The sequence below is a fragment of the Ascidiella aspersa genome, chromosome 7 (assembly GCF_963924565.1).
Source record: "Ascidiella aspersa chromosome 7, kaAscAspe10.2, whole genome shotgun sequence".
Lineage (NCBI taxonomy): Eukaryota > Metazoa > Chordata > Ascidiacea > Phlebobranchia > Ascidiidae > Ascidiella > Ascidiella aspersa.
In genome coordinates this window covers 12,037,744-12,063,311 of record NC_139453.1, presented here as the reverse complement: position 1 = coordinate 12,063,311, position 25,568 = coordinate 12,037,744, and the positions used below count along the sequence as shown (strand labels likewise).

Sequence of the window (25,568 nt, the reverse complement as noted above, 5' to 3'; positions counted from 1 at the left end):
TATACAGCATTTTTTTGTAATAATTTTTGAGGCAATAGATCATTTCAAAAAGGTCCATCTGATCAAAAAGATTATAAGTTTTAATACACTAGCGACTAGGTGGCGATAAAGACAACTATGTTATAATTCCAAAGTACATCCAAAATAATAGTTCGGATTGAACAAAGGTGCCAAAAGCAGGTGATAATTATTGGTTACCAAGTTCACAATTAAGAATGCAATCTGAAGTTTTCCGGTCTGCTTTTTATTATCTGCTATTTTTCTTGAAAGTTTGCTACGACATTTTGGAGTTTTATTTGCCTTTTTTGAGACGTGTCTTTTAACAGTGCCACGGTTAAAAAATAAGCATCAAACAGATTAATTGCGCATCATAAGATATGTATGTGAGTAAATCATGCAACACAATCGTAATCAACGATACACCTCTTCCAACTTTGGTGTAGTCGTGATGTATTACTGATGTTGGTCAATTTTACTCCACCAAAGAAAATCGGCTACAGTAAAATTGCAGCTTTTTAAGTTGGCAAATGATGTATAGTTGCAGTTAAACAACAGCCATCTGTGTTCTATTTTTGCCGTCTTCATTATTCTTTGTTAGTATTTCAAGCTTTTTTAATCTGGTATTTCCCGAAATATTCGGTTAAGATTTCCCGCAATATTTTAAAGCTTTTAAACAGTTTTTGTATCAAAAGGATATTTGAGGTCAACTAAAGGCAAAAAACACCAAGTATAAACAATTAAACGTATTTCTATTTCGAATTTGTCCTTATATTTATTCTACCTTAATAATGTACAAATATATCCTTTAAAGTTTAGACAACGCGTCTTATTGTAATTGTTTTCATATAACACATACCATGCGTTGAAATATTCGTTTTCAACAGTAAGTCTTCCTGAACTTTAACTGTCTAATAAAGCTTCCAAATCGACACAAATACGACGCATTCCACATTCCAAAGGTTCCTATAATTCGTGAAAATGAAGTAACTGAAACGGCAAAAATATGCAATTGGAAGGGAACGCAAAACAACGATCAGTAATGGGATGCGGGAACGTTAGAACAAGTAGTTATAACTCAAAAATGTAAAAGGCATTGGTATTGCGATATAATACACAAATATGTAAAGTCACGGGAAGACTCAAAAACATGCGAATACTGCATTTATGTAAAAAAGGATCCCTAAAGTTAATTACTCGATTCCAGGAAGCGTGGATACGAATCCCAAACAAGACAATATTAGGTTTACTTGAACACAAAGACAGGATAAAGCTGTGACAAAAAAGCAGTAACAAAAATGCAAGGGAAGGCGATGTAAACAATATCAGTCAGGAACAAGATGAAAATAGTACTTCAAAAAGGATTCCGCAAAAAATGAAATGTTATCAAACCAAGCAATACAGAACAATCATTCCACTTTTAAAAGTCCATTTTTAAAGTTGAAAACGAAGTAGACAAATAAATAAAAACTTTATCTGGCTTAAAGGTTCGGAAACAATAAAAAAATAAACTTATCCTGTTGGAAATTTTTAAAATAACCATAGCAGCTCGTATTTTAGATGCAAAAAACAAGCATCGGTTTATTTTGGTCGAAAATAGAAGGCACCCGTTGGACGACCGATCTAATTGCACTGTTGAAAGTAAAGGAATACATAATTATACAATATAGACTGTGATTCTGGCATATGAAAAGCGGTAAGTCAGGGACGCAAATATGTCTTGGAGAAAATGGCTGCCCACAATACAAAAGCGTCGGCAAGCAAATGGAAAAAGACACTAGAGCTAAAGCGTGACGCAAGACGGCGGAAGTTCGGCTGTTTTTTTTCAAATTTCGACAGTTTAAGGCATACGACACTTTCTGCTGCCGACAAATATCAAATAAAACAAAAAGCCGATATTATTTCTGAAAAAAAAAACTTAAAGACAAAAATTTTTGGGGAAAAAAAGAAACATAATTTCGCTCATTTATAATTTTCAAGGACGGAATCAAATGAGAGTAAGGTAGGCCTCTAGCAGTGCAAATGTATAACAAAATCGATTAGTATCCAAAAATAAAAATTGAAATCATTTAAAAAAATTATTATTACAAAAGTAAACACATTTATTATTCTCTGCTGGCAAGTTTACGACTGTTGACCGATTTAAAATAGAGTAATTTTTTGTGAAAACTTTAAATTTAGAATTTAATTTTTATTTAAAATTGAAAAAAATGTATTTTTTACGCTGTAAGAAATAACATAAACAGGCAATCCAAAGCAAGACAGTTTTTTTGTTAACATATTTATATGAAGACAACGCAAGACTTATATGCTTCATGGAAGGTAAAGTGGAAGTGACATATAATAATCACACAACGCGGAAACGTTTCGTTATACACCTACCAATGGAACAATAGTTAACGCGGCCGAGGGTTTGTTTATATCAAAACTTGCGTTGGACCTTGTTCAAAAAAAAAAAAAAATAGAACACACTTTTTCCGAATTAAAAAAAATCGCGTAAGATATTTAAAATTAAAAAAACACCTGACGTATTAGAACTCGACACTCCGAGTGTTGACAGGAATTTATTAAAAGCTATATAGAAAAAATAGGTAAAATGCATTACTCGAAAATAAAACCTAACATATACAAATTCAGATACTGACACGGGAGCTTTCATACTGATAGTTATGGGTGGATTATAATACCTAACGATTTTCACAGAAAACCGAAACACAGAAATCTTCAGGTATACGAAAACTTAACGGAGATAAACAAATCGTTAGCGATCCAGCTCCTATTTGTTGAAAATCCAGCAGCAATAAAGGCGCCACACCGAACTTTCCCACAACTTTATGGGGTGATTTTACGTTGGTATACTGAGGACTATCAGGTTGTATATCAGCAGCTTTAGAGTCAAATAACGCGTTTTTGAATTTTGGGCAACTGGGTTATTGCAGCTGACTATTTTTCTTTTTGTAAATATCGTAATGGCTCATAATCCCTTATCTTCATAACACTTTGCCATTTCAACAAGCCCCTTTGGTTTTGGAAGAATATTTGTGTGAAAAAGATTCTACTGAAACCATGTGTTTGCAGCGACAGTTTTAACAACCACTGATATAAGGCTACTTCATTGCTCAACAAACGAGCTACGCCTTTATCTTAATAAAACAGCCTATTCGAACTTAACGTAATTAGCGGGAAAGAGCCCGTTCCGGCCATTAAGCGTTCCCCTCAACCAACCAGGTTCGTCCGACTCCTCGACGCCCGTGATCAGCTGCCCGGCCTGGAACGACATCTCGCCGTCGCGCTCGGCCTGGCACGCGTACAGCGTCCGCGCGCGTGACGTCATAACCGGCGCGTCGGCGTCGTGCGTGACGTCACGACTCGAAAGGAACTCGACCGAGTCGGATTCGTCGTCGGACGAGGAGTTCGAGCGTAACGAAAGGCGCCGGACGCTTTCACGCGATGTAAGCACAGCAGAGGAGCGCGGACGGACTCCGCTTTCTTTATTTTCCGCGTCGCCGCCGTTCCGCGTTTTACCCAGCTCTTTGGAAACTTTGCCCGTCGCCATTGGCACGAAGGGGTGGGGCACCTGGAGGTCGTCCTCTTCCACCTGGAACGCGCTAGGAATGAACTCGGACTTGGGCCGACGGGTCGGCACCGGTGATTTTCCCTTGTCGTGCTTGCGCAGAACAACAGGAGTTGTGGCCGAGCTTGATGTTGGGTCGTGGTTGGAGGTCGGGCTCTTGGAGCTGGGCGAGGTCGTGTGGATCGACTTGGTCTTTGATTTCTATAGAATGAAGGCGAAGGTTATTAACGAATATGCTGCTGCTTCCAGGCTTTTTTTAATTGTAAAATTATTCTTCTAGCAAAATTTAATTAAATATACCAACGTTTTGACCACCTGAAAGAAGATTGTCCGAATTACGGTGGGCGAAACGTTAGTATTTTCATAAAATTTTGCCAGAAGAACAATTTTACAATTGAAGGTGATTAAGTTATCAAACCCTTGATTCTTCTCGGCCAACGATACTAAAAATAGAAGAAACGCTTTTGTTAAAAAGTAGTTAAGGTAACAACAAACAATCACCAATGTTTGAGTAACATATAAATATATTTAATTCTATCGAGAAAAAATCTTCGACACTTAACTGATCTCTGCAAGGCCTTGGCTCACAACTCACAACAATAACAGTTAAACAAACAATCCCGCCGACTAGGCAACTTACCGAGGGCGAGTGCAGCATCTTGCGGGCGTACTTGACCGGCACGGTGGGGGAGCCCCCTTCCTTGACCGAGGCCAGGAACTTCTTGCTGCGCATGACGATGGCCGACGAGACGGCGAGCGATCTGGGCTTGGGCAGGGCGCCGGACTTTTTATTGCTATTGCTGTTGTTGTTGTTGTGGTTCTTGTTCACTTTGGCGTAAACCGGTTGGCGTTGGACGCGGCTGCTGCGAGACGAAAGGCGCTTTTTGGCCGAGGGTGACCCGGCGCGCTTCGGACGCCAGTCGGGTGCGGTCGTTGACCCCGGGTCGCTGGTGTTACTCGAGGTCGCGTCCGACGAATTGCCGGTTGCCGGTTCTTGCTGTTTTTCGACTGTCTTGACGGCTCTGGTCGCGCGCTGGGCTGGGATCGGGGGTGGTGGCACGGCCGGGGGCACGTTGACGTAGGCGTTTTGCTGGGGGTTTTGCTGGTCACCCCTGTCGTTGGGGCGCGGCTTTGCGATGCCGTCGAAGCCCAGGTTGAGGTCGAGCGGCGAAATGTGTCCGAGTTCGTCGTCGTCGGTCGACGAGTAATACTCGCCCGGATGGGTTGCGTCGCTCACTCGCAGCATGTCTGTGTGAAAGGGAAAGGGCGCGTTACTGCATGCAAATTGTGGAGTAAAATGTTTAAACGGGGCAGAAAGAAGCCAACTTCAAAAAATGGCAACCGTTTACTCACCGGGGCATGTAAGCGATTCGTTGATAGATTGCAAAATCAAAAATATGTGACTTACATCTAAAGGCGAACTGGCCGTCAAAACGATAGAGAAAACTTTAATGGTAAGATTCGGCCTGACAGGCAGAAGTTATATGAAAACAAAACAATTTCAACGGTATCCTATAATGATCAGCTCTACTGATTTAATTGTTAACCAACGTTTCGGCGCTAATTCGCCTTCTTCAGGGACAGCATCCTATCAACAGCATCCTATCTTCAAAGTCAAGGCGCGAGGAAAAATCAAGGACACATACAACTAAATTGTAAAGTTACGACCTGGTCAACGCGGTTTCAAGACGGACGAGCTACCTTTTTTTACCGGTGGTCCACCAGACATGCTTAGATAGGCGTTCAAAATCCCACGAGAAACTGAACCATAAACTTTATTTGGCGAACTTACGGACCCCTGGGATACACCCGTGAACGACCCCGTGAACGACATATTTTAAAATTCGCAGACAGTGGTCCTTGGAATTTGCACTCTTTTGGTTCCTTAAAACTACTGAAGAGTTTTTTTTTCAAGTATCCTAAAGAATTATAAATTTAAAAATAATTTCAAGTCTTTTAAAGATTCAAAGACTTTGTGGCCACCATGTCTTGTTATTTTCATGTTATTATTGTTAAGCTTAACAGTGAGCTTGCAAAACCGCATTTTTATGTAAGTGCTTTATGACCGATTTAATTGTGTAATCATTCTATAACTTGCGGCCAAATGTCACCGAGCACATGGTGCCTTGACATTGTAGTTGTCCTTACTGCAGTTGATGTTACTACCTTGTAGCGGTAGGAGCTCATATTGTTAGTTACTTGTAAGTGTTTGGCAATGATGTTCAACTTACTGATTCTGTTTCTGTTTTATTAACATTATTTTGTATTGATTCATTCGAATTAAGGAATCCACTCGTTTAAGCCTTTGCGTGTTTTAATAAATTCCTGTACGTGTACACTGATAGTATTTCAGTATCTCAGTATTGGATCGGGTCCAATAGTTTTCCATTATGGTCTTTGTTTTTTCTGTTTTCCTTTAATAATTTTTATTTCCAGGAAAAAAAGTGTTCAAAAATATTTAGCTTCCCCATACGCACTGTAGACTGTAGAGGACTACGCTTGAAACAGCAACATCACTGTCACGCCTGTTAGATTATCAAGCTGCGAAAAAGAAACAAATCAGTTACAGTGAGCAGCTCGAACCTTTGCGGTGTCGCGGACTCGGGGATCTCCCGTTTTGCGATCGGAAGGCCTGGCCCCTGCGGAAGGTGGACTTGGTGTTGTTCTTCTCCAGGATGTTAGGCATGCTGGTGAGCTCGTACACTGCCTTGGGACGCGAGCGGAGCCTGCAATTAAGAGCATTTTGTGTTGTTTAAGTGTTTGGTCACGGGCCTGTCCTTTTTACGTATTTGCCTATAATATATATAGCCAAAAATTTTAATATTTATAGCCAAAGGTGAAAATCTGCTCATGCATATTGCATATTCTAAGTCAGGTGATATTTTAAATTGTTTCTGGCAAAGTCACATCGTTTTTCAGAAGACAACAAGTCAAACCAAGTTGGCATTTTTGTAAGAAAATTGTACTTTTTAAATTGTCAAACACATTCAAATGCGAGCATTTTTTGCGTAGGGATGCCAAACACTAAAAATGTTGCAAGCACAGTTAAAAAATAATAAAAAGAGGGGAATTAGTCTAAAAGATACAATCTTCTTTGTCAAGTAGCTTGTTAGAAAGACAAGTCAAAGTGCGTCCCCAGAAACCGAGTCAAGTCGTTAAAAACAGTTACTTATATGCATTTAAGCAAAGCATTTGACATGATATTACAAGTTGTCGTATGATATAAAATGCTTAATTTTTATAACCCTTCTAATATCACGTTAAATGTTGTAATTTACAAACCTGTGAAACGGAATTTAGTTCAAAGTACGATTGTGAAGATTTTTTCCACTCAACGCGGGAAATGCCCTAAAGGTGTAAGCTTTTCTATAATGCGAGCCGTGCATATTTCAACTTTTTGAAGGGTGGCTCTTTCGGAGTTTCGATAATAATCTGCTAAGTCACGAGTCGGTCTATTATATCCTTCTCAATACAATCACTCAACTCCTTCAACGGAGCACATCCATACCGCGAACCGCTACCCGAACACATGCAGATAATATGTTTAGCGCAGTGCATCAACAACAATGGTTTGAGTCATCAATATGAAGCACAATAGGGTGGGTTACACCATAGGTCCGTTTTGAATATACAACATCAAGAAAAATATTGGCTTTTACCCTTCTTCAGGATTTTTCAACGAACAAACAAATAGCATGTAATGACATGAACACAGTAGTGGTACCATAATAATACAAGTGTTGTGATGCCCACATGTATGATTACAGGTTAGACGTCAAATGATTATTGACTGACAAAGATCTATGAACATCCCGAGCGTTTCCGAGTTTAACTATCTAAATTTAGTCGATATTGGTTGTTAATTGAAATTGAAAGTATATAATAGTTTATTTTTTTAAACGATGGTCCGCTGATTAGGGAGTCCCAAGTACACACGAATTCACTTTTTAAACAGAAAAAAATCGCACATGACTGACTAAAGATGTGACGGAACATGGCGTGAAAACAGTCGTATAGGAATTAGTTGTACTTAATTTCGCTTTAAGTTTTCTTAGAAATGAATGATTCACATGAGAAACTAGGCAAAAACACACAACAGCCATTCTGCTTTATTTTTAAATAGCTGCATGCAAATTGTGGAGTGAAAACGTTTTAAGGGGGTAGAAAGAAGCAAACTTACCGAAATGGCCACCGTTTTCTCATTAAGGGATGTAAGCGATTCGCGAATAGATTGCAAAAATAAAAAAATGTAACATAAATCTAAATGCGACCTGTATATGCCGGCAAAACGCTAGAAAAAACTTCAATTATCAGATTAGGCTGTTTTGAATGACATTAGACCTGGCAGGCAGACGTTATATGAAAATAATATAACTTCAACGGCATCCTATAATAATCAGCTCTTCTGGTAATTGTAATTGTTAACCAACGTTTCGGCAATCTATCGAAATCGCCTTCTTAAGGGACAGCATCCTATCCTATCAACAGCATCCGATCTTCAAAATCTTGATCGAGGAAAAATCAAGGACACAATGGCCTTAACAAGTACGTTTCATCAGCGAAAAATTAAACAACCGAATTTTAAGTTCTGCACTGATCAACACGGTTTCAAGACGACCTAATAGCTAAAACTAAAACAACTCCGTATCAGCTCACCTTTGCGAAGGCAGCCGGTTGATGCTGGTGGCTTTGACCTGCGCGGCCCGGTGGGGCTTGGTCTCCCCCGGTTGGGGATTTCCAGGGGGCGCGTCGCGACCCTGGTCCCCGGACCCCTCATCTCCGAACACGGCCTCGTATTCTTCGATGAGGATCTCGACGATGATGTTGGAAAACTTGAGCTCCATGATCGACTGGACGGTTTCCTGCGAGATTGAGAAGGGAGACGAAACGTTAACTTGAATGCTTGGGAAAGTGATTCATGATTGTAAAGCAGTGGTCGGCAAACTTTTTTGTCGCGGCCCAAAGCACTCTTTTAAGGCACACTACGCAAAACCATCAAAAAATGGCTGCCCACAGTTTGCCGACCCATGTTGTAAAGGGTTAGAGCGCAAACTGAACGCGTGATTAGCCTAAAAATTCGATTTCAAAATATAAAAAAGGTTAAAAAAAATGCAAGTAATGAAGTTGTTTAACCATTATGAATACTATCTTGTTTTGTTAAAAAGTTACAACATACACCGGTGTTTTTTAAATTAAAAAATCAGTGTTACCCTTGTGTTTTCTAGACCATTTGAGACAAAGGTTATTTCTCGAGATGGGCAGCGCCAGAACTCAAAGCGAAACCAATTGGAATCACTCAGAAAATCTGTGACGTATGTGTATTGTGACAATGACGTCTCCCGCATTGGTGCCACAAACCAGGCACTCGGAAGCTATGAGTGCATTCAAGATACAACAACACACTATAAACAACTTTAGCTTAAAAATGACTGTCTAGGATTGCTTCTCAGAATTAATCTTTTCAAACGGTTACGAATCTCAAAATAAGCAACGCACAAAGATTGCAAAATTTACAAATAACTTTGCTTCCGCGTATTTGCCTTTTTAAGCAAAAATGATTGGTCTTCGATCAAAGGGACCAGTAAAAACATAAAAAATGTGAAAAAATCTTAGAAAAATAGCTTTATATCAAGTATCAAAGCAACACAAAGATATGAAAATAATACTCGATCTTTGATATGAACAGGACAGTCATATTTAAAACACTGTTCAGCAAAAACAGGTCAGCCTTGCAATTACACAAAGACAAGCATAAGTTAAAAAAAACATTCGTTTTTCGGTAATAACGAAGCCATAAAAAATCTTTAATATCAACAAAGTCAGGTGATTACATCGGATTAAGGCGGCGTGAAAACGTAAGCATCGAAAACAAAACAATAAAAACAAAACCTGTCGATCGCGCATCAGCGTCGGTCCAAAGCATACGCCGAGGTTCTGAATGGTCATCTTGTTGCTGGCGTTGCATGCTTCCACCTTACGCAAGTGCCGGGCAAGAATGGCGAGTACTTTCTTGTTTTCGGGCGGCAAGCGGTTGAGTAGTGCGGCGACCCTGTAAAGTGTAAAGGATATGGTTATTATTTGAGCCGAAAATTTATTAGCGTGACATCACATCTCCTTTTGGCCGCTATTTCTTTTTTATTTTGCTTTGGTATGTTTCAGACCGATTTTCTTTTTGAGCTTTCTAGAAAAGTATACATCGTAGAATTGTACAATTGCGTAGAGTGGTTCGTGGTGAGATTTAGAGGTTTAGAAATGTCCCCCCTCTAGGAGCCTTTAATTGGGGGACAAAAAGCCCTAAAATAGTGTGAAGTCATCGTTTTAATTCTTTGTAGCTATCTAAGATGAGGTTTGAAATTAAGAAGGCCAGAAATTTTGCATTATACGTGAAATAGATCGTATTGTAGGTTGAAAACTCCATTGGTCAAATGTCTAGAAAAGCGCTGTATACAGAAAAGCAAACGACAGATGTCATGTCTAGCCAGCTTAAATTATTTTTCGCTGAATTTTTAAATATAGTGTAGCAAGCGATGCAAGAAAATAAAACGCGTCAAAGCTGCCACTCTGTACGAAAGCTGCTCGACCTCCCTTAACCCCATTATGGCACCTCTTCCTGTCCTAAACCTCCAATACCTTTTAAGCCGATTTGTGACGCTTACTACTAGGCATGCGGCTTCCTTTTTCTTCAGATCTAAAGGTTTCACGCTACTAATAAAACCAGGGTTACCAAAATAAGCAAGCACGCTACTACGAAAAATAAGCACGCTTTTGATAACTGGGGCGGATCCAGGATTTTGTTGGAGGTATCCAAATACAATACTCTCAACAACACGAAGTTCTGTGACGTATTTGGCCGGGGTTCACCAAACTTGTATAGTAAACAGTATAGTAAAGGCAATAAAAAATAAGCACAAATCTTAGAAATAAGCACGGTATGGTAACCCTGGATAAAACTAAAGGAAAAAATAAAGGCGGCCCAACAAATTGGCAACCCGGGGTTTAAAAATACATAAGGTCTTGTCTAGAATACCCGGGGATTTTCAAAGCGTTCAGGAAAACCGTATAAGCTGATTTCCACGCTCCCACGCAAAATCACATGCGCGCGTCATCGTGTGCACGTGACGTCAGGCGGTAGTGCATAATGACGTACTTGGTGACGCGGTCGGCAGGGTTCTCGCATTTGGCGGCGTTGATGAAGTCGCGATGCAGGTCAAAGGTCATGATGGGGTCGGGCAGGTTGCGAAATACGCTCTTGAGGGCGCTAGTGAGCGTGTTGATCTCCCAGTCGTTTTCGTTGCGATAGTCGACGCTGCAAAACATAAAAAAAACATAAAATTAAATTTATTAGTAAAAATGGCATCCGAATTAGTATTCCAAATGCCCAGAATCTTAGGAGAAATTTTCGACCGAAATGTGACTTAAAAGTGCCTTTTTGATCCCAATTTAAACATAAGTGAAGGATTGTACAGCTTTATGTTAAAACCAATGAATAGGTGATAATCCGACATAAATTTGACGTTAAAGGAGCTAATGGCTCACACCAATCACTATTTAAAGTTTATATATTTCATTTTAGTTATAAATATATGGGTGAACGACAACATTTAAATATAACACTTAATGGGTTACTTCATAAAAAAACTTTTAGATTTGTTGCGAAATTCAATGTTTTTTATTCGTTGTAACAAACCAGCTTGTTTAAAAGACGTTGAAAAACAAGATTTACAAAAGAACTTTTGACACAAGATTGCTGCCTAGGTAAATCTGGCGTTATTTTAATCTAGTTATATATGTCAAAAATTTCTTTGGAATGAATTTTTTACAGCATTTTATTTAATAAAAGCGAGATACATGAAACGATTGAATATAATGAGTAAAAAAATCTTTATTATAAGAGTATCTATATTTATGTTATGTAGGTGTTTTTATATAAAATTACATACACTTAAGCTTTTGCTCTGCTCGAAAGTGGAACAAAATGTATTGGTGGGTTCCACAAATTTCAATAAAAAACGAAAACTGCCATTTCTAAAAGGCTTTCATATCAGCAGGCGGCATCACTATACAGTCACAATTACGAAGTCGTTCCAGCCAGCTGCACAACGCAGCCAGCTGTGAACAACAAGGGCCGATCCCATTACAAGAAAAAGTCCTGTTCAATGCGACTGGCTGAATTGTCGCTAACGTCGTTCACGGTCTTTAACGAGTGCTCATTTAAACGTTCTGTAGTCTTCAACAAACAAAATGATGACTTAAAGGGCTAAGAACCGAAATACGCATAAAAGGGCAACCATCAATAACAGCGTGAAGGCAAAGTAGCCAGAATTCCCAAGGGCGGATGAAATTGTACATCAACTTTAGAATCATAATACCTTATTTGAGTTTTAATGATCATAAATCATTTAAAGCCGTATCCAGTAATTGGCTTGGGTGAGTACTAATTTTAGGGTTAGACAAATTGTGGAACAATGTTTTCACTTTTATTTATTTGCTGTTATTTTTTTATAAATTAATAGTGTTTTTCATGATATTAAAGAAGAACGTCAGGTGAAAAGTACTACATTAAAGTGTAACCGAAGGCGCATCAAAAAAGTAGTTTAAACGCAGCGTTTTGTTTTATATGTGTAAACGAGAAGGACACTGCATCCCTCCTGTATTTTATAGGAAACTGAAAACACTCGATCAGTGGCATGTCACTTTGACGGCAGAGTGGAATTCCACATGTTCCAAATCTCACCGCACATGTACAGCGGTCAGGGGGGTAAACTTCAGCCAGATTGAAAAGGCTGCATTTTTGATTAGACGATGTTAAGCGTTTCTAACATCGGTAAAATGGCCTAAATCGCGTACGATTCTGAGCTTTAAATAAACTTGGCACTTTGCAAGCGACACTAATGTGTTATGTTGAGTTGAGAAAAAGTTTAATTTGAAAGTTAGCAATAGAAGAGTTTAGGAAACAAGATTATTTTTAAACGCTTGCATTGTTATCTCGACCAAAAGGCGTTCACTTAAACCCCAATAAGGATAAGGATAAAGTGAAAGGTTATAAATCTAACATCGTCATGAAGGATAATAATACATCCATCTTCTGCTGCTTAAGACAGTAACCGAAACTGCGAATATTAGTCACCGTTAAGATGCAAAAGTCACAAAGGAAATCTTAAATACAAAATGGAACCTTTATGCAAACCTTTCAATTTGTGTTCCCAGTAAAAGTGTATTTGTAAGCTTTTGTAATTGAGGGATTAACCTTCGCTGGGCAAATGCAAATCGGATTACTACCTTAATTGGAATAAGGATTACTTCCGCTGGTGAATGATAGGTCGTCAAACTTTTGTTTTATTTTGAACCAAAAGCTACTCCACAACTAAGTTGGTCGAATTTGCAAAATCAAATAAAATACTTTGGAAAAAAATATTTGCAGGTTTCCAATGATCATTTCGTCAACAGGTTTATTAAAAAACAAACCTCTTGCTTGTACACCGTAAAAACGTAATATGCGGCATTTCAACAATCATTCAAAGCCCATACAGAGGTAGGTATCATTTTGAACGATTCGAATAAATCTTTATTAATTTTCAACATCGTAATGTTATTCGAAACGTTCAAAATGACACCTACTTCTGTATGGGCTTTGATATTCTTATTACGTCTTACTACAACCACCAACCATTATGCTCCAAAAATCATTCAGTTTTTTAACTAAATGAAAGATTGTTTCCCGTTTGCACATGCGCAGTTTTCTACCCTTAGAAAAAAGTACACCGTACAAATTGACCGGTTTTGGGGGGTCTGGCGGCCCATTAAATCCGCTCACAGTTATCGAGGTGAATCACGCCTCCATCGACCGGCAGCTTTAGGAGGGAGGTCGGGACAGGAAGCAGAACGGTTGGCGTCCTGGTAGCACCAACTGTGCGTTTCAGCACTTTCCTTCCACAACAATAGTGGCCAGGCGTGGGCGACTCTGCTGTTATTTGTTTGCGGTGCAAAAGTCACAACACGAACCTTGCCCCGATCAGTTAATGAGGTCCTTCGTTCGCGAATCAAAGGAAGTTTCGAAACAGTATGGATGGTATTTTTATGACCTCCGACGAAAAACTACATGATTTTAAAGAAAACAAAATGAAAAGTGCGCAATCATATGCTACTGAGAAGTCAAAGTCGCAGAACCTAAGTCGTATTTTTTTATTTTTAAGCGCACAAGCTTGGTTTCCAACGGCAATGCACCTTATTTCAGAGGGGCCCACTAAATGAAATCAGTCAATCAATCAGGAACTTTCGTGCGCGAATAGCCCAGGTTAGGCGGCTAGAAAAATCGATCAAATGACCCACGCAGGCTAACAATGGAACAAGTGAAAACGTTTAACCATTAGCAAGAAGTTAAACAACAAAAACAATCATTTTACCTGTCCTGGAGGTCCGGGTCGAGGGCTTGTTGCACTAGCAGGTCGACCTTGGACATGACCCCCACCAGTCGGTAAATCCCCTCGTGGTCCACCCCCCTCCTCTCGATCTCGTCGATAACCCGCTCGACGAACGCGAAACCGGTTTTATCCAGTTTGAACCGACCCTCCTTTTTGAGAAAGTCCTGATATGCAAGAAGCAGTGCTGTAATGACCTAAGTTATTGAATTGACCTAAGTGCAGTTAAGCCACTGTTTTCAAATGACTTGACTTAAGTGTTTTTGATAACTGAATTGACTTGAACTTTGGTCATTTTGTTAAATGCGTTCGAGTTTTGCACATTAAACGCTTTTATTGCTGTATTTTGCGTTTGTGTTATCTTTTTAGTTAAATTGATGATTATAATCGGACGAGTTTACCAATATAATAGTTTAACATTTTACTTTTATGTCGATGACATGACTTGAAATCGACTTGCTCTCATGAAGACTCGACTTGGACTTCAGCTATTTTTCAAATGACTTGACAGGGCTTAAGACATTTCAAAATGACTTGTTTACAACACTGGCAAGAAGTAACAAATTTGTTTAAACACAATCGGCTTAGTGTAAGTTTTCCTTGCATGGCTTTGTACCTCTCCTGAGCACTCGAAATAGGAAAGAACCTTAATTGTTGTTGACTTAAAAATAGTCAAAGTTGAAAACAAAACAAACCATAAAATGCCAAAGGCAATATAAACTAGAAATAGGTTGTGGTGTGGATACTATCTACCTTGCACCATAGGTTAAAAAACAACATAAAGCCTGATGATGACGAAGTATAGTCGATAAAAAACACTAGAACATTAGAGCTAATTGAAAGGGGACAAAACTGGCATTCCTAAAAAAATTTAAGGGGTAATAGCTTTCTCTGCAATTAGTTAAAAATACGGTCTTTATTATTAAACCTAAACCTAATTTTGGCCATTTTTCATAATTTCCAGTATGACAAGTTACATAATTACGTAATGCGTTTCTTATTTTAGGTCCTATTAAGGCTTTTCACTCTGTTTGTTCTTAACTCAGCACAACCACAAGTTTCAGTGAAAACAAGATAAAACGTTCAAAAGAAATAAAATGCTGATAAAAAAAATATTTAGATAAATTTGTATTCCCTAAAAACGTTTTTGTTAACCATCTATAGTATTTCTTAAATTAAGCTAAGTCATTCCAGGGCTAATAACCATCTATAGTATTTTCTTAAATTAAGCAAGTCATTCCAGGGCTACTTATATAGGCATAGTGCAAAATATGACTGGGCGTTGACTTTTATCGGGTAAATAACATGTGTTAGGGTTATTCTGAATACTGGCTCTTAAAAAACTACGTCTGAGTCAAGTTCCAAGTCCACATAAAAGGGCATTCACTCTCAGTGCACGATAGGGATGTAACATTACATAAGACATTGCAACATCGCATTTCAAGACCTGTCATGGCGTGTGCCTGTCAGCACACGCCATGAATAGTTTAAATTTTAAAGAAGATTTTAAACGACTTATGGAGAGAAAATGAGCTAAAAACTAGGTAAATAGTGTGACAACAGAACCAAGAAATGTTTTTTTTTATACTTTCCTTTTAAACAAGTTTTAATTTTTTTTGTGGCAAAATCTGCAAATTCGAAGGTTTTGTGCAGAAACGTAAACATCCTCCCTAGCGCCCAAGTAAGATATAAAATAAAACTATGCGTATCACACAACCAATTAGTAGGAAAACGCCAGCTTTTAAACGCGACTTCCGTTTCGGAATTCATATCGTATACCCCCCCCCCAAAAAAAAAAACTGGAAAACATTTCTTGAATAAACGTCTCATCTGGCGTGCAAACACTTTTATGCACACTCGCGTGCCTTTATCTGGTTAACGAGCAGCCGTTCACTTGTTTACGGTGCAATAAACTTTTGTCGGCCTGGCCGCGCGAACAAAAGACTCTGTGACATCACTGTGCAAAGAGGCAAATTTACGGGTCTCGTGTGACGTCACATGTTTTCCGAGCGAAACAGCTGGCCGGCCGAATTCAAGATTTTTCGGAATATAAAGCGCGAGTTTTCAAGAAACAGCGGCTATCACTGGGTGAAAAACGGATCTGGAAACGAACCGGCTTCGAAATTTGACGACAACGAATCACATTTTTTGTGGGGAATTTGTTAATGAACAGAACAGCTGGTGATTACCGGCCATGCTTTAACACATGGACTGAGTCTGTTATTCTTTTGTGAAAAACCTTGGGAAACAGGGAAGCTAATTGCTCGGAAGTTTTAGTTAAGTCGAATATAATTCGAAGGTCGTGAGTTCAAACCTCACTGCAGGTGTGTGCATGTTTGTACATATGTGTGCGCATGTTTTATTAAATAAATCGGACAGCTAACTATATTGCAAAAATTGATGCCATCTTTAAAAAGCTGTAGCAACAACAATGCAATGCAAAAAATGCTATTTAAAGCTATTGTCATGGCAATGTTGTAGCTGCGGATTAAGTCATTATTTTGGTAAAGCTATAAACAAATAGGACAGCTGGTAATTTTAAAAAGTTAGTTAAGCACCTTTTTAGGATACATAAGCGACTTTATGGTAAACCATTATACTACTAAAGCCACTGCAATGCTTATACTTTATACCTCAAGTGTTTAAGCCAAAAACTTTTGAAATTGGGTGATAAAACAAAAACGCGATATATACAAGTTTCAACTAAAGAACTAAATAACCACCTTACAGACAATGTTATCGTGTTTCAATAGTAACGCAACGGGACTATTTTACTTAAGAATAAGGAATCTTTGAAATATTGTGAAGTCATAAACACACCGTGGGGACTGCGAAACTCTACTTTTTACTGCCGACAAACCATCGACGTTAAAGCATCGTTAAAACCCACGCCTGGCAAAGGCTGTCATCAAATACGGGGAAAAAACGGGGCAGCAAATAAAATTACGCCGCTGAGCTTGAGAAATACCAAACAAGTGCGAACACAGGCGACTGTTTACGCCTGTAAAATACCAAACACGTCGAGGTCTTTTGGAAGAACGCCTTGTAGCGCGCGCCTTTCATCTGACGGAAATCCGTCAAAGTTCGTTTATTTCGAGCGGCGTTGATCGGCGAAAATTCAAGGCACGACATTTTGCAACACACAGCCTCAAAATTTCCGGCAAATTTAGAAGAAGCGACGAACGGCTAAAGACATTAGAGAAAGCATATGTACGCCCGGCGCCCGCCTCTGGCAGGGAATTTTTGCGCTCTATCAGGCGTCATAACACGACATAGTAAACGCTAGTCATGCTTTGCGGCTTAAAGGTTTGTCAGGTCAAGCTAAATATATATAAGAATGATTAAACACTGTCGACAAAGCGTTTTAAACCGTCGTCCAACCTCACTACACGTTAGTCATGAGACGTAACACGTTACATCATTGTTGTTAAAGAAATTAGGACGAAATGAATGAGTGGTAAAAAAACTCTTACACTGTTGAGGGGGGCATATGTATTCAAATTATAGACTGTTCAGGAAAATAGAACAACATGTATATTTTTGTTTGTTTTTTCGCTTTGGGTGTATTTCTCATTCCATGTTTAAATTTAACTCGACTCAATTATTATTTATAGTTGTGGTTTTAGATGATAATTTTCTTTATCTTGTAAGACATTAGTAATAACCCAAAATTAAGTTAGAAAATGGTCATGGTTGCATTCAGCATCCTGTATTTTCAGTAACATGAATTTAAAGATCTATACAGAGAAAGTAAATAACTAAAAGATAAACATTTACGTTATCACTTAACCCTAGTTAAAAATGTACTTTCACATTTCCTTTAGACCAGTGGGTCGTGAAGCATTTCTAAATGTTACAGTTTTCTATTAGATCGGGAAATTATTGCATTATCATTACGTAACATTTATGCTTGATGTAATAATATCCAATATCAAGCTTAAGTTGTGTATGTAGTGTTTCTTTTCTCATTAATTTGTTTTTTATTTGTTTGGTCACATGTCATTGTGGGTCGCATAATAACACTTTCATGAAAAGTGGTCGGGAACTGAAAAAGGTTGGGAAGCACTGTTTTAGACAATATATGCTAAAAAATAATTGACAGGAGGATTCCATCTTTGACCTTTCAATGTCAAAACAGAGCAAAGTACACTACCTTTGATTGCACATATTCTGGCTCTTTTCCATCCATCACTTGCATCCATTTCTTGCGATCGAGGTCCGACACAGCTTGAAAGGTCAGCATCAGGACTTTTCCCCCAGTATCCTAAGGCGAACGTAGGGATAAAAAGATCATTTTGACATGTTTAAAAAAATAGGATATGGACATTAAACTTTGTAGCCATTGGTAAGGTAAACTACAAACAAGAAAGGGTTAAAAACTCTATATGTTAACAACAAACAGAGTAGCAAGACTTATTGTATATTTTAACCGTTCCTGATATTTGAGGCGGCTTGATTCAATACCAAATGATGTTACTAGTATGATGGAATAAGAAAAGTTGGGTGCACTTAAGTCAAGTCATTGACTTAAGTCATTACAAAACTGCTACAAGGTCAAATCCAGGGGGTTAAGCAGGACATGCCACCCCCAAATAACTATTTGCTTAACAATATCTTTGATTATGGTAAAATCGGTTAGAAATTTGCGTTTTGAAGTAAGCAAAACAGGCGCTTGATCACAGTATGTTGTAAATGAGCAAATAATTTGGCATTTGATCTGCATAAATACCACTAAAATGTTACCATATGCCATCATAAAAAAATGTTAATTTCCTAAAAAATGCATTTAATTTCCATTGCCCATGCCTACCTCAACTTCAAGATCAAAACAAAATCTTTTGTCAATTGAGTCTGTGCTACGTCTCGTGCAAGTCCGAACAATCATTGGCTCCAGGTTTGTGCTGCTGTTTAGCAGGTTGTTGTTGAAGCCCGGGCCAGAATGGTGAAAAGTGGAAACAATCTGGAAGAGCTTGTTGCTCTTGTTGTATGTGCAGAAGAATCGTGTCCATTTCGAGGTAAGTCTTGCAGAAAAAAAATGGAAGATTTTGATTAACAATAGCACCACTTTTTTAACAACTGAGCAACACTGTAAGTTCTTCAACAAACAAGGTCATACATGTAATTAAATTAAATATACAATTTTCGGGTTTCAATGGATGTGTTGCTTGTTTAAAATAATAACTACTATCCTAAGTCACATTTTTTGTACTAACGATTTAACCAACGCTCTTTCAAATTAAAATTAAACAATATATATAACAAAATAGGCATTCAGATTACTAAAATAGGAAAGTCACAGACATTTTTTATATATAAATGCAGATTAAGTGAGCCAAAATTGAAATGAGGTTCAGTTTCCGTTTTTTATTTTTGTACATGCAAAGTGGAATAAATACAAATAAAGTCAAACTGTGTCAAGTGCCAGTAATCATTGAAAACTAGTCAAGTTAAAGGTACAGTGTGTTCCAAATTTGTGTCCCAAAACACCTTATTATTTTACATAGGGCCATTATATTTTTTTTACATTTGTCACAAAAGAAGAAAGCTGAACTTAACAGTAGAAGTTCCTATGACCGAATGAAACCAACACAAACTTTAAAACCCTTAATAACTTTTAAATCAACAAGGTTCTGTTAAAACAAACTTTTAAAATATAATTACTATTCTAAAAACAAATAGTAATGTGTGTAGACAATTTAAATGGATTTAAATCTTTACAAAATAGGTATTAGAGCATGGATCTGTGTTGTGTGATTGTAACACGAAAGTGTGGGAAATACACTGACGCTTGTAAAAAAAACAAACACATTGACACGCCTTCCTGTCAAAGGAATTACTCAAACCGTCCACAAGATGTAAACAAGTGATTAAGGTTGAGGAATTGCAATCCAACCATCTACATTGGTATATTTTCAAGTTAACTATAAGCGCTTGCCCCCCTAACGTATTTTATCCATAAAAATAACTTTTTAATAGGAATAAATACCAGTGTTAATTAGGAAAAACTGTATTTAGTAGAGAATGTTCTGATCTTTTTTAAAGGAACCATAAACAAAAATACAGAAAACTTCAAATTGCATTCATTCATCTAGAGCAGTGGTTCCCAAGTGGTACGCGTACCACCAGTGGTACGCAAGAGTCTTTCAGGTGGTACGCGACCAACTTCAGCATACTGATAAATTTGCAAAAACTTTCAACTTTCAAAACTTTCAGATTGGTTAATTCGTAATGTCGTTTTAGCATAGAATACTAATTAATTAGTAATCTATTGTTTTAGTTACCTTTGGTTTTGCATGTTTATGACGTAACACTTATCTTGATCAAGATAATAAAACGCTAATAAAACGCTAATAGGTTTAATATGTATGTAATAATAATGAACTGATGCAGTGTAGTATTGATATTTCAATCATATTATTATTGAACGGTACTACTAATTTCTTCTAAAATAGAGGAATAGTGAGAGAACTACATTTTGTTAAAAATTTAGGAACGTGTTTAAAAGAAAGTACAGTCAGGGTCACCTAAAGTACGAGTTTATAGCTATTGAACACAATGGAGAAGCTCTTCCACAATGCGTATTTGTATGAAATATGTTATAATGCCTGAACCGAGTGATCAAACTAGTAAATTTCGTCAAAACATCTGGCCTTCATACTCGGTTGTTTAAACGTCTTTGGGAGAATCTTAGTTCCAATTACACCTGTTTTCTCTATTACACGGAGGTGCCCTGGCTCTCACATCCATCGCATTAAAACGATTTGCTGTGTTTTGTATAATTTTTGGCTTTTATGTCTTCCTGGAATGATATTTGTCAAACTTTAATACAGCTACATGAACACTGTACAAAAGCTCAAAATGGTACGCGAGAAAAAAAGTTTGGTAATCACTGATCTAGAGTGAAATTGATTCCTTAATTAATATTAGTCAACTAACTTACGCACAATCTCCACACAGTAATTTGTATACCTGTGTGGGAATTAGTATAATAAAATAGAAATTTACTACCGTGTTTATGTATAACTAGGGGTAAGATGCCAATGCACTAGTAGCTCATATATAAGCTAGCAAACAAGCTATTTCTCTGCAAACTGGTTTCTTGTGTGGTTTGTTTGTTGTTCAGCACAAGTTATTTGAACAGCAGTTTGCAAAGTGTGTGGATAAAGCAGAAAACACACAACACAAACTGAAAGCTTTTAAGAAGGGTATTCAACTATTCACCTTTTCCAAATTCAAGCAGTCAATTATTTAAATTAAAAAAACAACATATTTTGTACAAATCATGGACATGTAATCTTACACATTTAATTTATAGGTTTTGCCAGATAAAGAAAACAGCAGAATTCTTAAATTTCGGCAAACTTACACAAAATCACTATTAAATACCACTTTGTAACTTATAGGAGTTTGTAACGTATGTACACCAACCTGGCACTAATGGTGTTTCTATCCATCATCAAAAGGTATCCGGCCCTAGACCACCTTGCCTTATCCAATTCAAGTCCGTCTGTGTCTTGCCCATGTGGATTCTCCTCCATTTTTTGCATTAGGCTCTGCGTCTTGTCTCGAGTGCCTTCATACCTTTCCCGAGTTGAGATTATTCGCATCTTAAGGCATAAACAAGAAAATTTATCATCTTTGTATTTTTCAGGGCCTAATTTTAGAACAACATAGGTAGTGTGTAGACTACTAGTTACTGTACTTATGAACATTTAATTGTATAATCAGGCATTATTTAGATAATTAATGGGCAATAGGCCCAATACAACTAAAAAAAAACATTAAGGATATGCACCACATTGCAATACATATTGTAGCTTAGAAAGCTAGACGACATAAAAAATACCACATATATCTTAATTCTTATTTTAGGACTAAATATATATTTGTATTACTTTGGATAGAAATTATAATGTATATATGGTAAAAAGTAATGTTTAAAAAAAGAAAAACCTGCAATTCTTGCATGTATTCCCTGCAATCCATAGCAGTTTCATGGCTTTGTTTAAAGAAATTGAAATACACCTTCAAAAAAAGTAAACAGTTTTTAAGTTAAGTTGCTGTTTTCGTACTACGAGCAATGTTCAAATAACTACTTCAAAATATTACTAAGCCACCTTCATAAACATCAAAAGGTGTTCCACGAATTCAAACTTCTTGCGTTCTTGAATTTCTTGAAGTTTGTAGACATAGTTAAGGCCCTCTTTGTGGAATTGACGTTTCAAAGAAATCAGTTCGTTGTCTGAATCCTACAATATGAGTTAAATCAAATATAGTCAAAAAGGTAATTCAAACATAGTAATAAATAGATTGTTAACCCCAAGGGTTTCAGACAGGCTTAAATGGCAGTTAGGTTTCATAGTATGCTGTTATTGATTTTGCAATACCATTTTTATTGAGTTAACTGTTAGTGATTATGAGCACTACCAATATACTTTTTGTCAAGCTTGGTAGGGGTTGGGGTACACTTTTTAAACTAAGGGGGTCCTTCACAAAAAAGATTGAAATACCTGGACCTAAAAGAAATCAAACACAGCAAGCTTTCCTGTTGCTTACTGCCGAAGGGCACAAAACTTATTCTATTGTTATGACGCCTGTGCCCAGAGAATGACAAATATATGAACCCAATTTCAGGAAACGCACATGCAGTTGCTGTTCCTTTTTCTTGTGCGAAAGGCTTAGTGTTTGCTCAAGCTGCTTGTAGTACTTTTCACTAGACTTGTCAAAGAGCTTCTTCGAATCCTTGTAACTGTGGATCTGGTTCTTTCGGAATCTAAGTATGGAGAACATGATTAACAACATTGAAATCCAAATAAACTTGCCATACAAGTTATGACAACAGCATGATGTTAGTCAATATGGTCAGCATTGTTAGAAGATTTAATGTGGTCAGATAGATTTATACCAGCACACCAAGTTGGTTCCGTTAACAATAAATAAGTATTCAATTATTATTTAGCTATTTTGGTAGACAAAAGTTTAACCCACTCATGTAGGGATTTTTGTATTTAAACAAACACCTAAATAGCTTTACTGATACTTACAAAAACTTCCTTTATATATATTATTATAAATTACAGAAGATCAAAACATAAAAAAAAAGAAAAAAAAATTCAAGGGACTACAGTTGTTCAAAACTTAGTACATATACATAAAGTTAATTGAGTCACAGAAAGTACTAAAGAAAAGTTAACTTACTTCTCTAAAGGTTCAATGAGTTGTGTTTCAGACCGTTGAATAGTATCAGACCACTGCTCGGACACCTCATTAAGCATCAAACCAAACTCATTTAACGATCCCGCTAGAATATAAAAAGAACAACCAACTGCTATTACTTGAGCACAACAAAAAATGTTATGTTAAACTAGATTTAAGGAAGACTTGTGCAGGTAAAACTAAAGATGTATTGTGCATATATATCCTATGCTTTTTACTTTACAGGGTGCACAAAATACTAACATTGCATGTATTATTTTGTTTTTATTGATATAATTTGTAACATGCAATCGCAACCCTTGATGTTATGGACCTTATAAAACAGCAATTTTAAATAAAACGGAAATTAGGATTTAGACCACTTGTAGATAATTAAGTAAATGACCAAATTAAGTGGTAATACTTGTGATATCAGTTTAAAATATGTATGAAAGTTAAAAATTCTATTTATACAATATCGAAGACAACTATGTCTCAGTCATCACATGCCCATAGGGCATACACTGCTCGCTGCAATGAAAGATCAGATGATATCACATTGAAAGGCCTGCAATATATTAAATGCATGCCTGAAAATTATGTAGAGTGTTAATAGGGTATAAGATACAAAATAGCAAAAAACATAATTTTACTAACAAATTGTTTTCACAGCTATAGGATAGGAACACATTATATTATGGAAACCGTCAATACATTCTAAAAAAATACATTAATGTGTTAATCACATCATAGCATGACATGTTTTAAAACATGAATCATGCTATCTCACCTATTCCTTTTTCATCATCCGTAAGATTTTCACCTATGCAATCAAATCGAAAATGCTGCAAGGTATCGTTGAAGACAGCCATGGCCTTGGTTTGTACGCGAGATGCATTGAGCATTGACTTGGCATCCTAAAACATTGCAAAAGTACTTATTAAAAACTTGTTGACAAAAAATAGGAGGTTCTAAATAGTTAAATATCAAAATATTGGGGTTATAATTTTAAATATGTAAGTTGATACATGTATTAAAAAAATAACAATATATATTTGCTTTAATTAAGGTTGACATAAAGGAAGTACTCTGAGGCTTAAGTAGTTACACTGTGTTGAATCTGGAACCAGTTTATTGAGTACCAAACAGAACTGGGACAAGAAAGTAAACACATGACTCATAACTTCTGTAAGCAACAGCCTGTCATAAACGTTTTACCAATGAGACTAAGTAACCACCTCTAAATAGCATTGGCTATATTTTACAAATCTCACATATTTTTAAACAAGAGTGGACTTTTAATCATAATATTTAAATATATACGAATAAGGCTATTAAAACACTTGCAGTCACTTTCTGAACCGATTATAAGATTTGTATCATGTTTGACTTGCTCGCTGTTGTTAAGGAAAATGTCATGTTTTGTTTATATTTCCACCTGTACTACTGATTAAAATTTGTCATTGATCACAGCTCTTTGCTAAAAACATGTCAGTTGTTATAGTCCAAATTAACACATTCAAATAATTATACATATTGAGCATTTTCATACTGAAGCTTTTTACTTGACAGTTCGTAATCTATAAAACAAGTTACGTACGTTGTAAATCTGTTACCTTTATAAGCTGCTTTATTTGGGTGTTGGTATGTTCTAGTTCCACCTCATACTGTTGGATGCTTTTTCTGAACCATGGTGAGTCAAGGTAACATTCCGAGAACTCAAGAGGATGTAAAACCATTTTTTATTAAAATATAAACAACTGCTATTGGTTTTTATTGATGATAATCTTGTTCCATACAGACATTATTCACTACAAAGTATATCTGAAAAGCAAAATGTAATAACACACACGCAAAAATGAAACGAGTTTATGAAGTTAAAAAAGTAAGTCTTGTAAGCTTTAAAACGGAAAAGGCTTGCGGCCTTACGTTACATGTTTTACTATGTTTGAATGGATTTTTTCTCCGGCCAGAAAAAAATACCAACCAGATCTATCACTTAGTACATGCTGCAAACAACATAGTTGTATGGAACGCAAGCGCGTGTAGAACTTGCAACTATATTTGCTGCCAACATTCACACGACATTTTTTAAAGACTAGCCGATATTTTCCTAACGCGTGGTTTCTATAGATTTATCGATCTTTGTAACGTAACACTTTCGCTTTTATTTTACCAGCAAACATCTTTTACGGCTTTCTACTGGACTTTAACGCTTGACACTTCAGATTGTTGAGAAAACAATACAACAGACAACAGGAGTTTGTTTGTTCGTAATTTCATAAGCAAGAGTTATATTACCCTTTGGCGCCACCTACCGATTAAATATTTTTGCACACGCCGCTGGCAAAATAAGGGGCTCTTTTTACGCACTTTCACATTAT

General features: G+C 37.0%; 1 protein-coding gene across 1 annotated transcript; it reads right to left on the bottom strand.

The window, feature by feature from the left end:
• Positions 1-1,000: 1,000 nt before the first annotated feature.
• On the bottom strand, positions 1,001-25,271 carry LOC146137831 (rho GTPase-activating protein 26-like). The gene is made up of 16 exons (XM_083394146.1): positions 24,801-25,271; positions 23,975-24,101; positions 23,188-23,290; positions 22,633-22,762; positions 22,107-22,238; positions 21,943-22,014; positions 21,418-21,596; positions 18,800-19,010; positions 18,143-18,253; positions 13,975-14,156; positions 10,719-10,877; positions 9,461-9,620; positions 8,228-8,433; positions 6,155-6,297; positions 4,212-4,819; positions 1,001-3,772 (listed from the first exon to the last, which is right to left on the bottom strand). The coding sequence occupies exons 1-16, from the start codon at positions 24,921-24,923 to the stop codon at positions 3,155-3,157; spliced, it is 3,264 nt and encodes a 1,087-aa protein (XP_083250272.1). The 5' UTR covers positions 24,924-25,271; the 3' UTR covers positions 1,001-3,154.
• Positions 25,272-25,568: the final 297 nt, after the last annotated feature.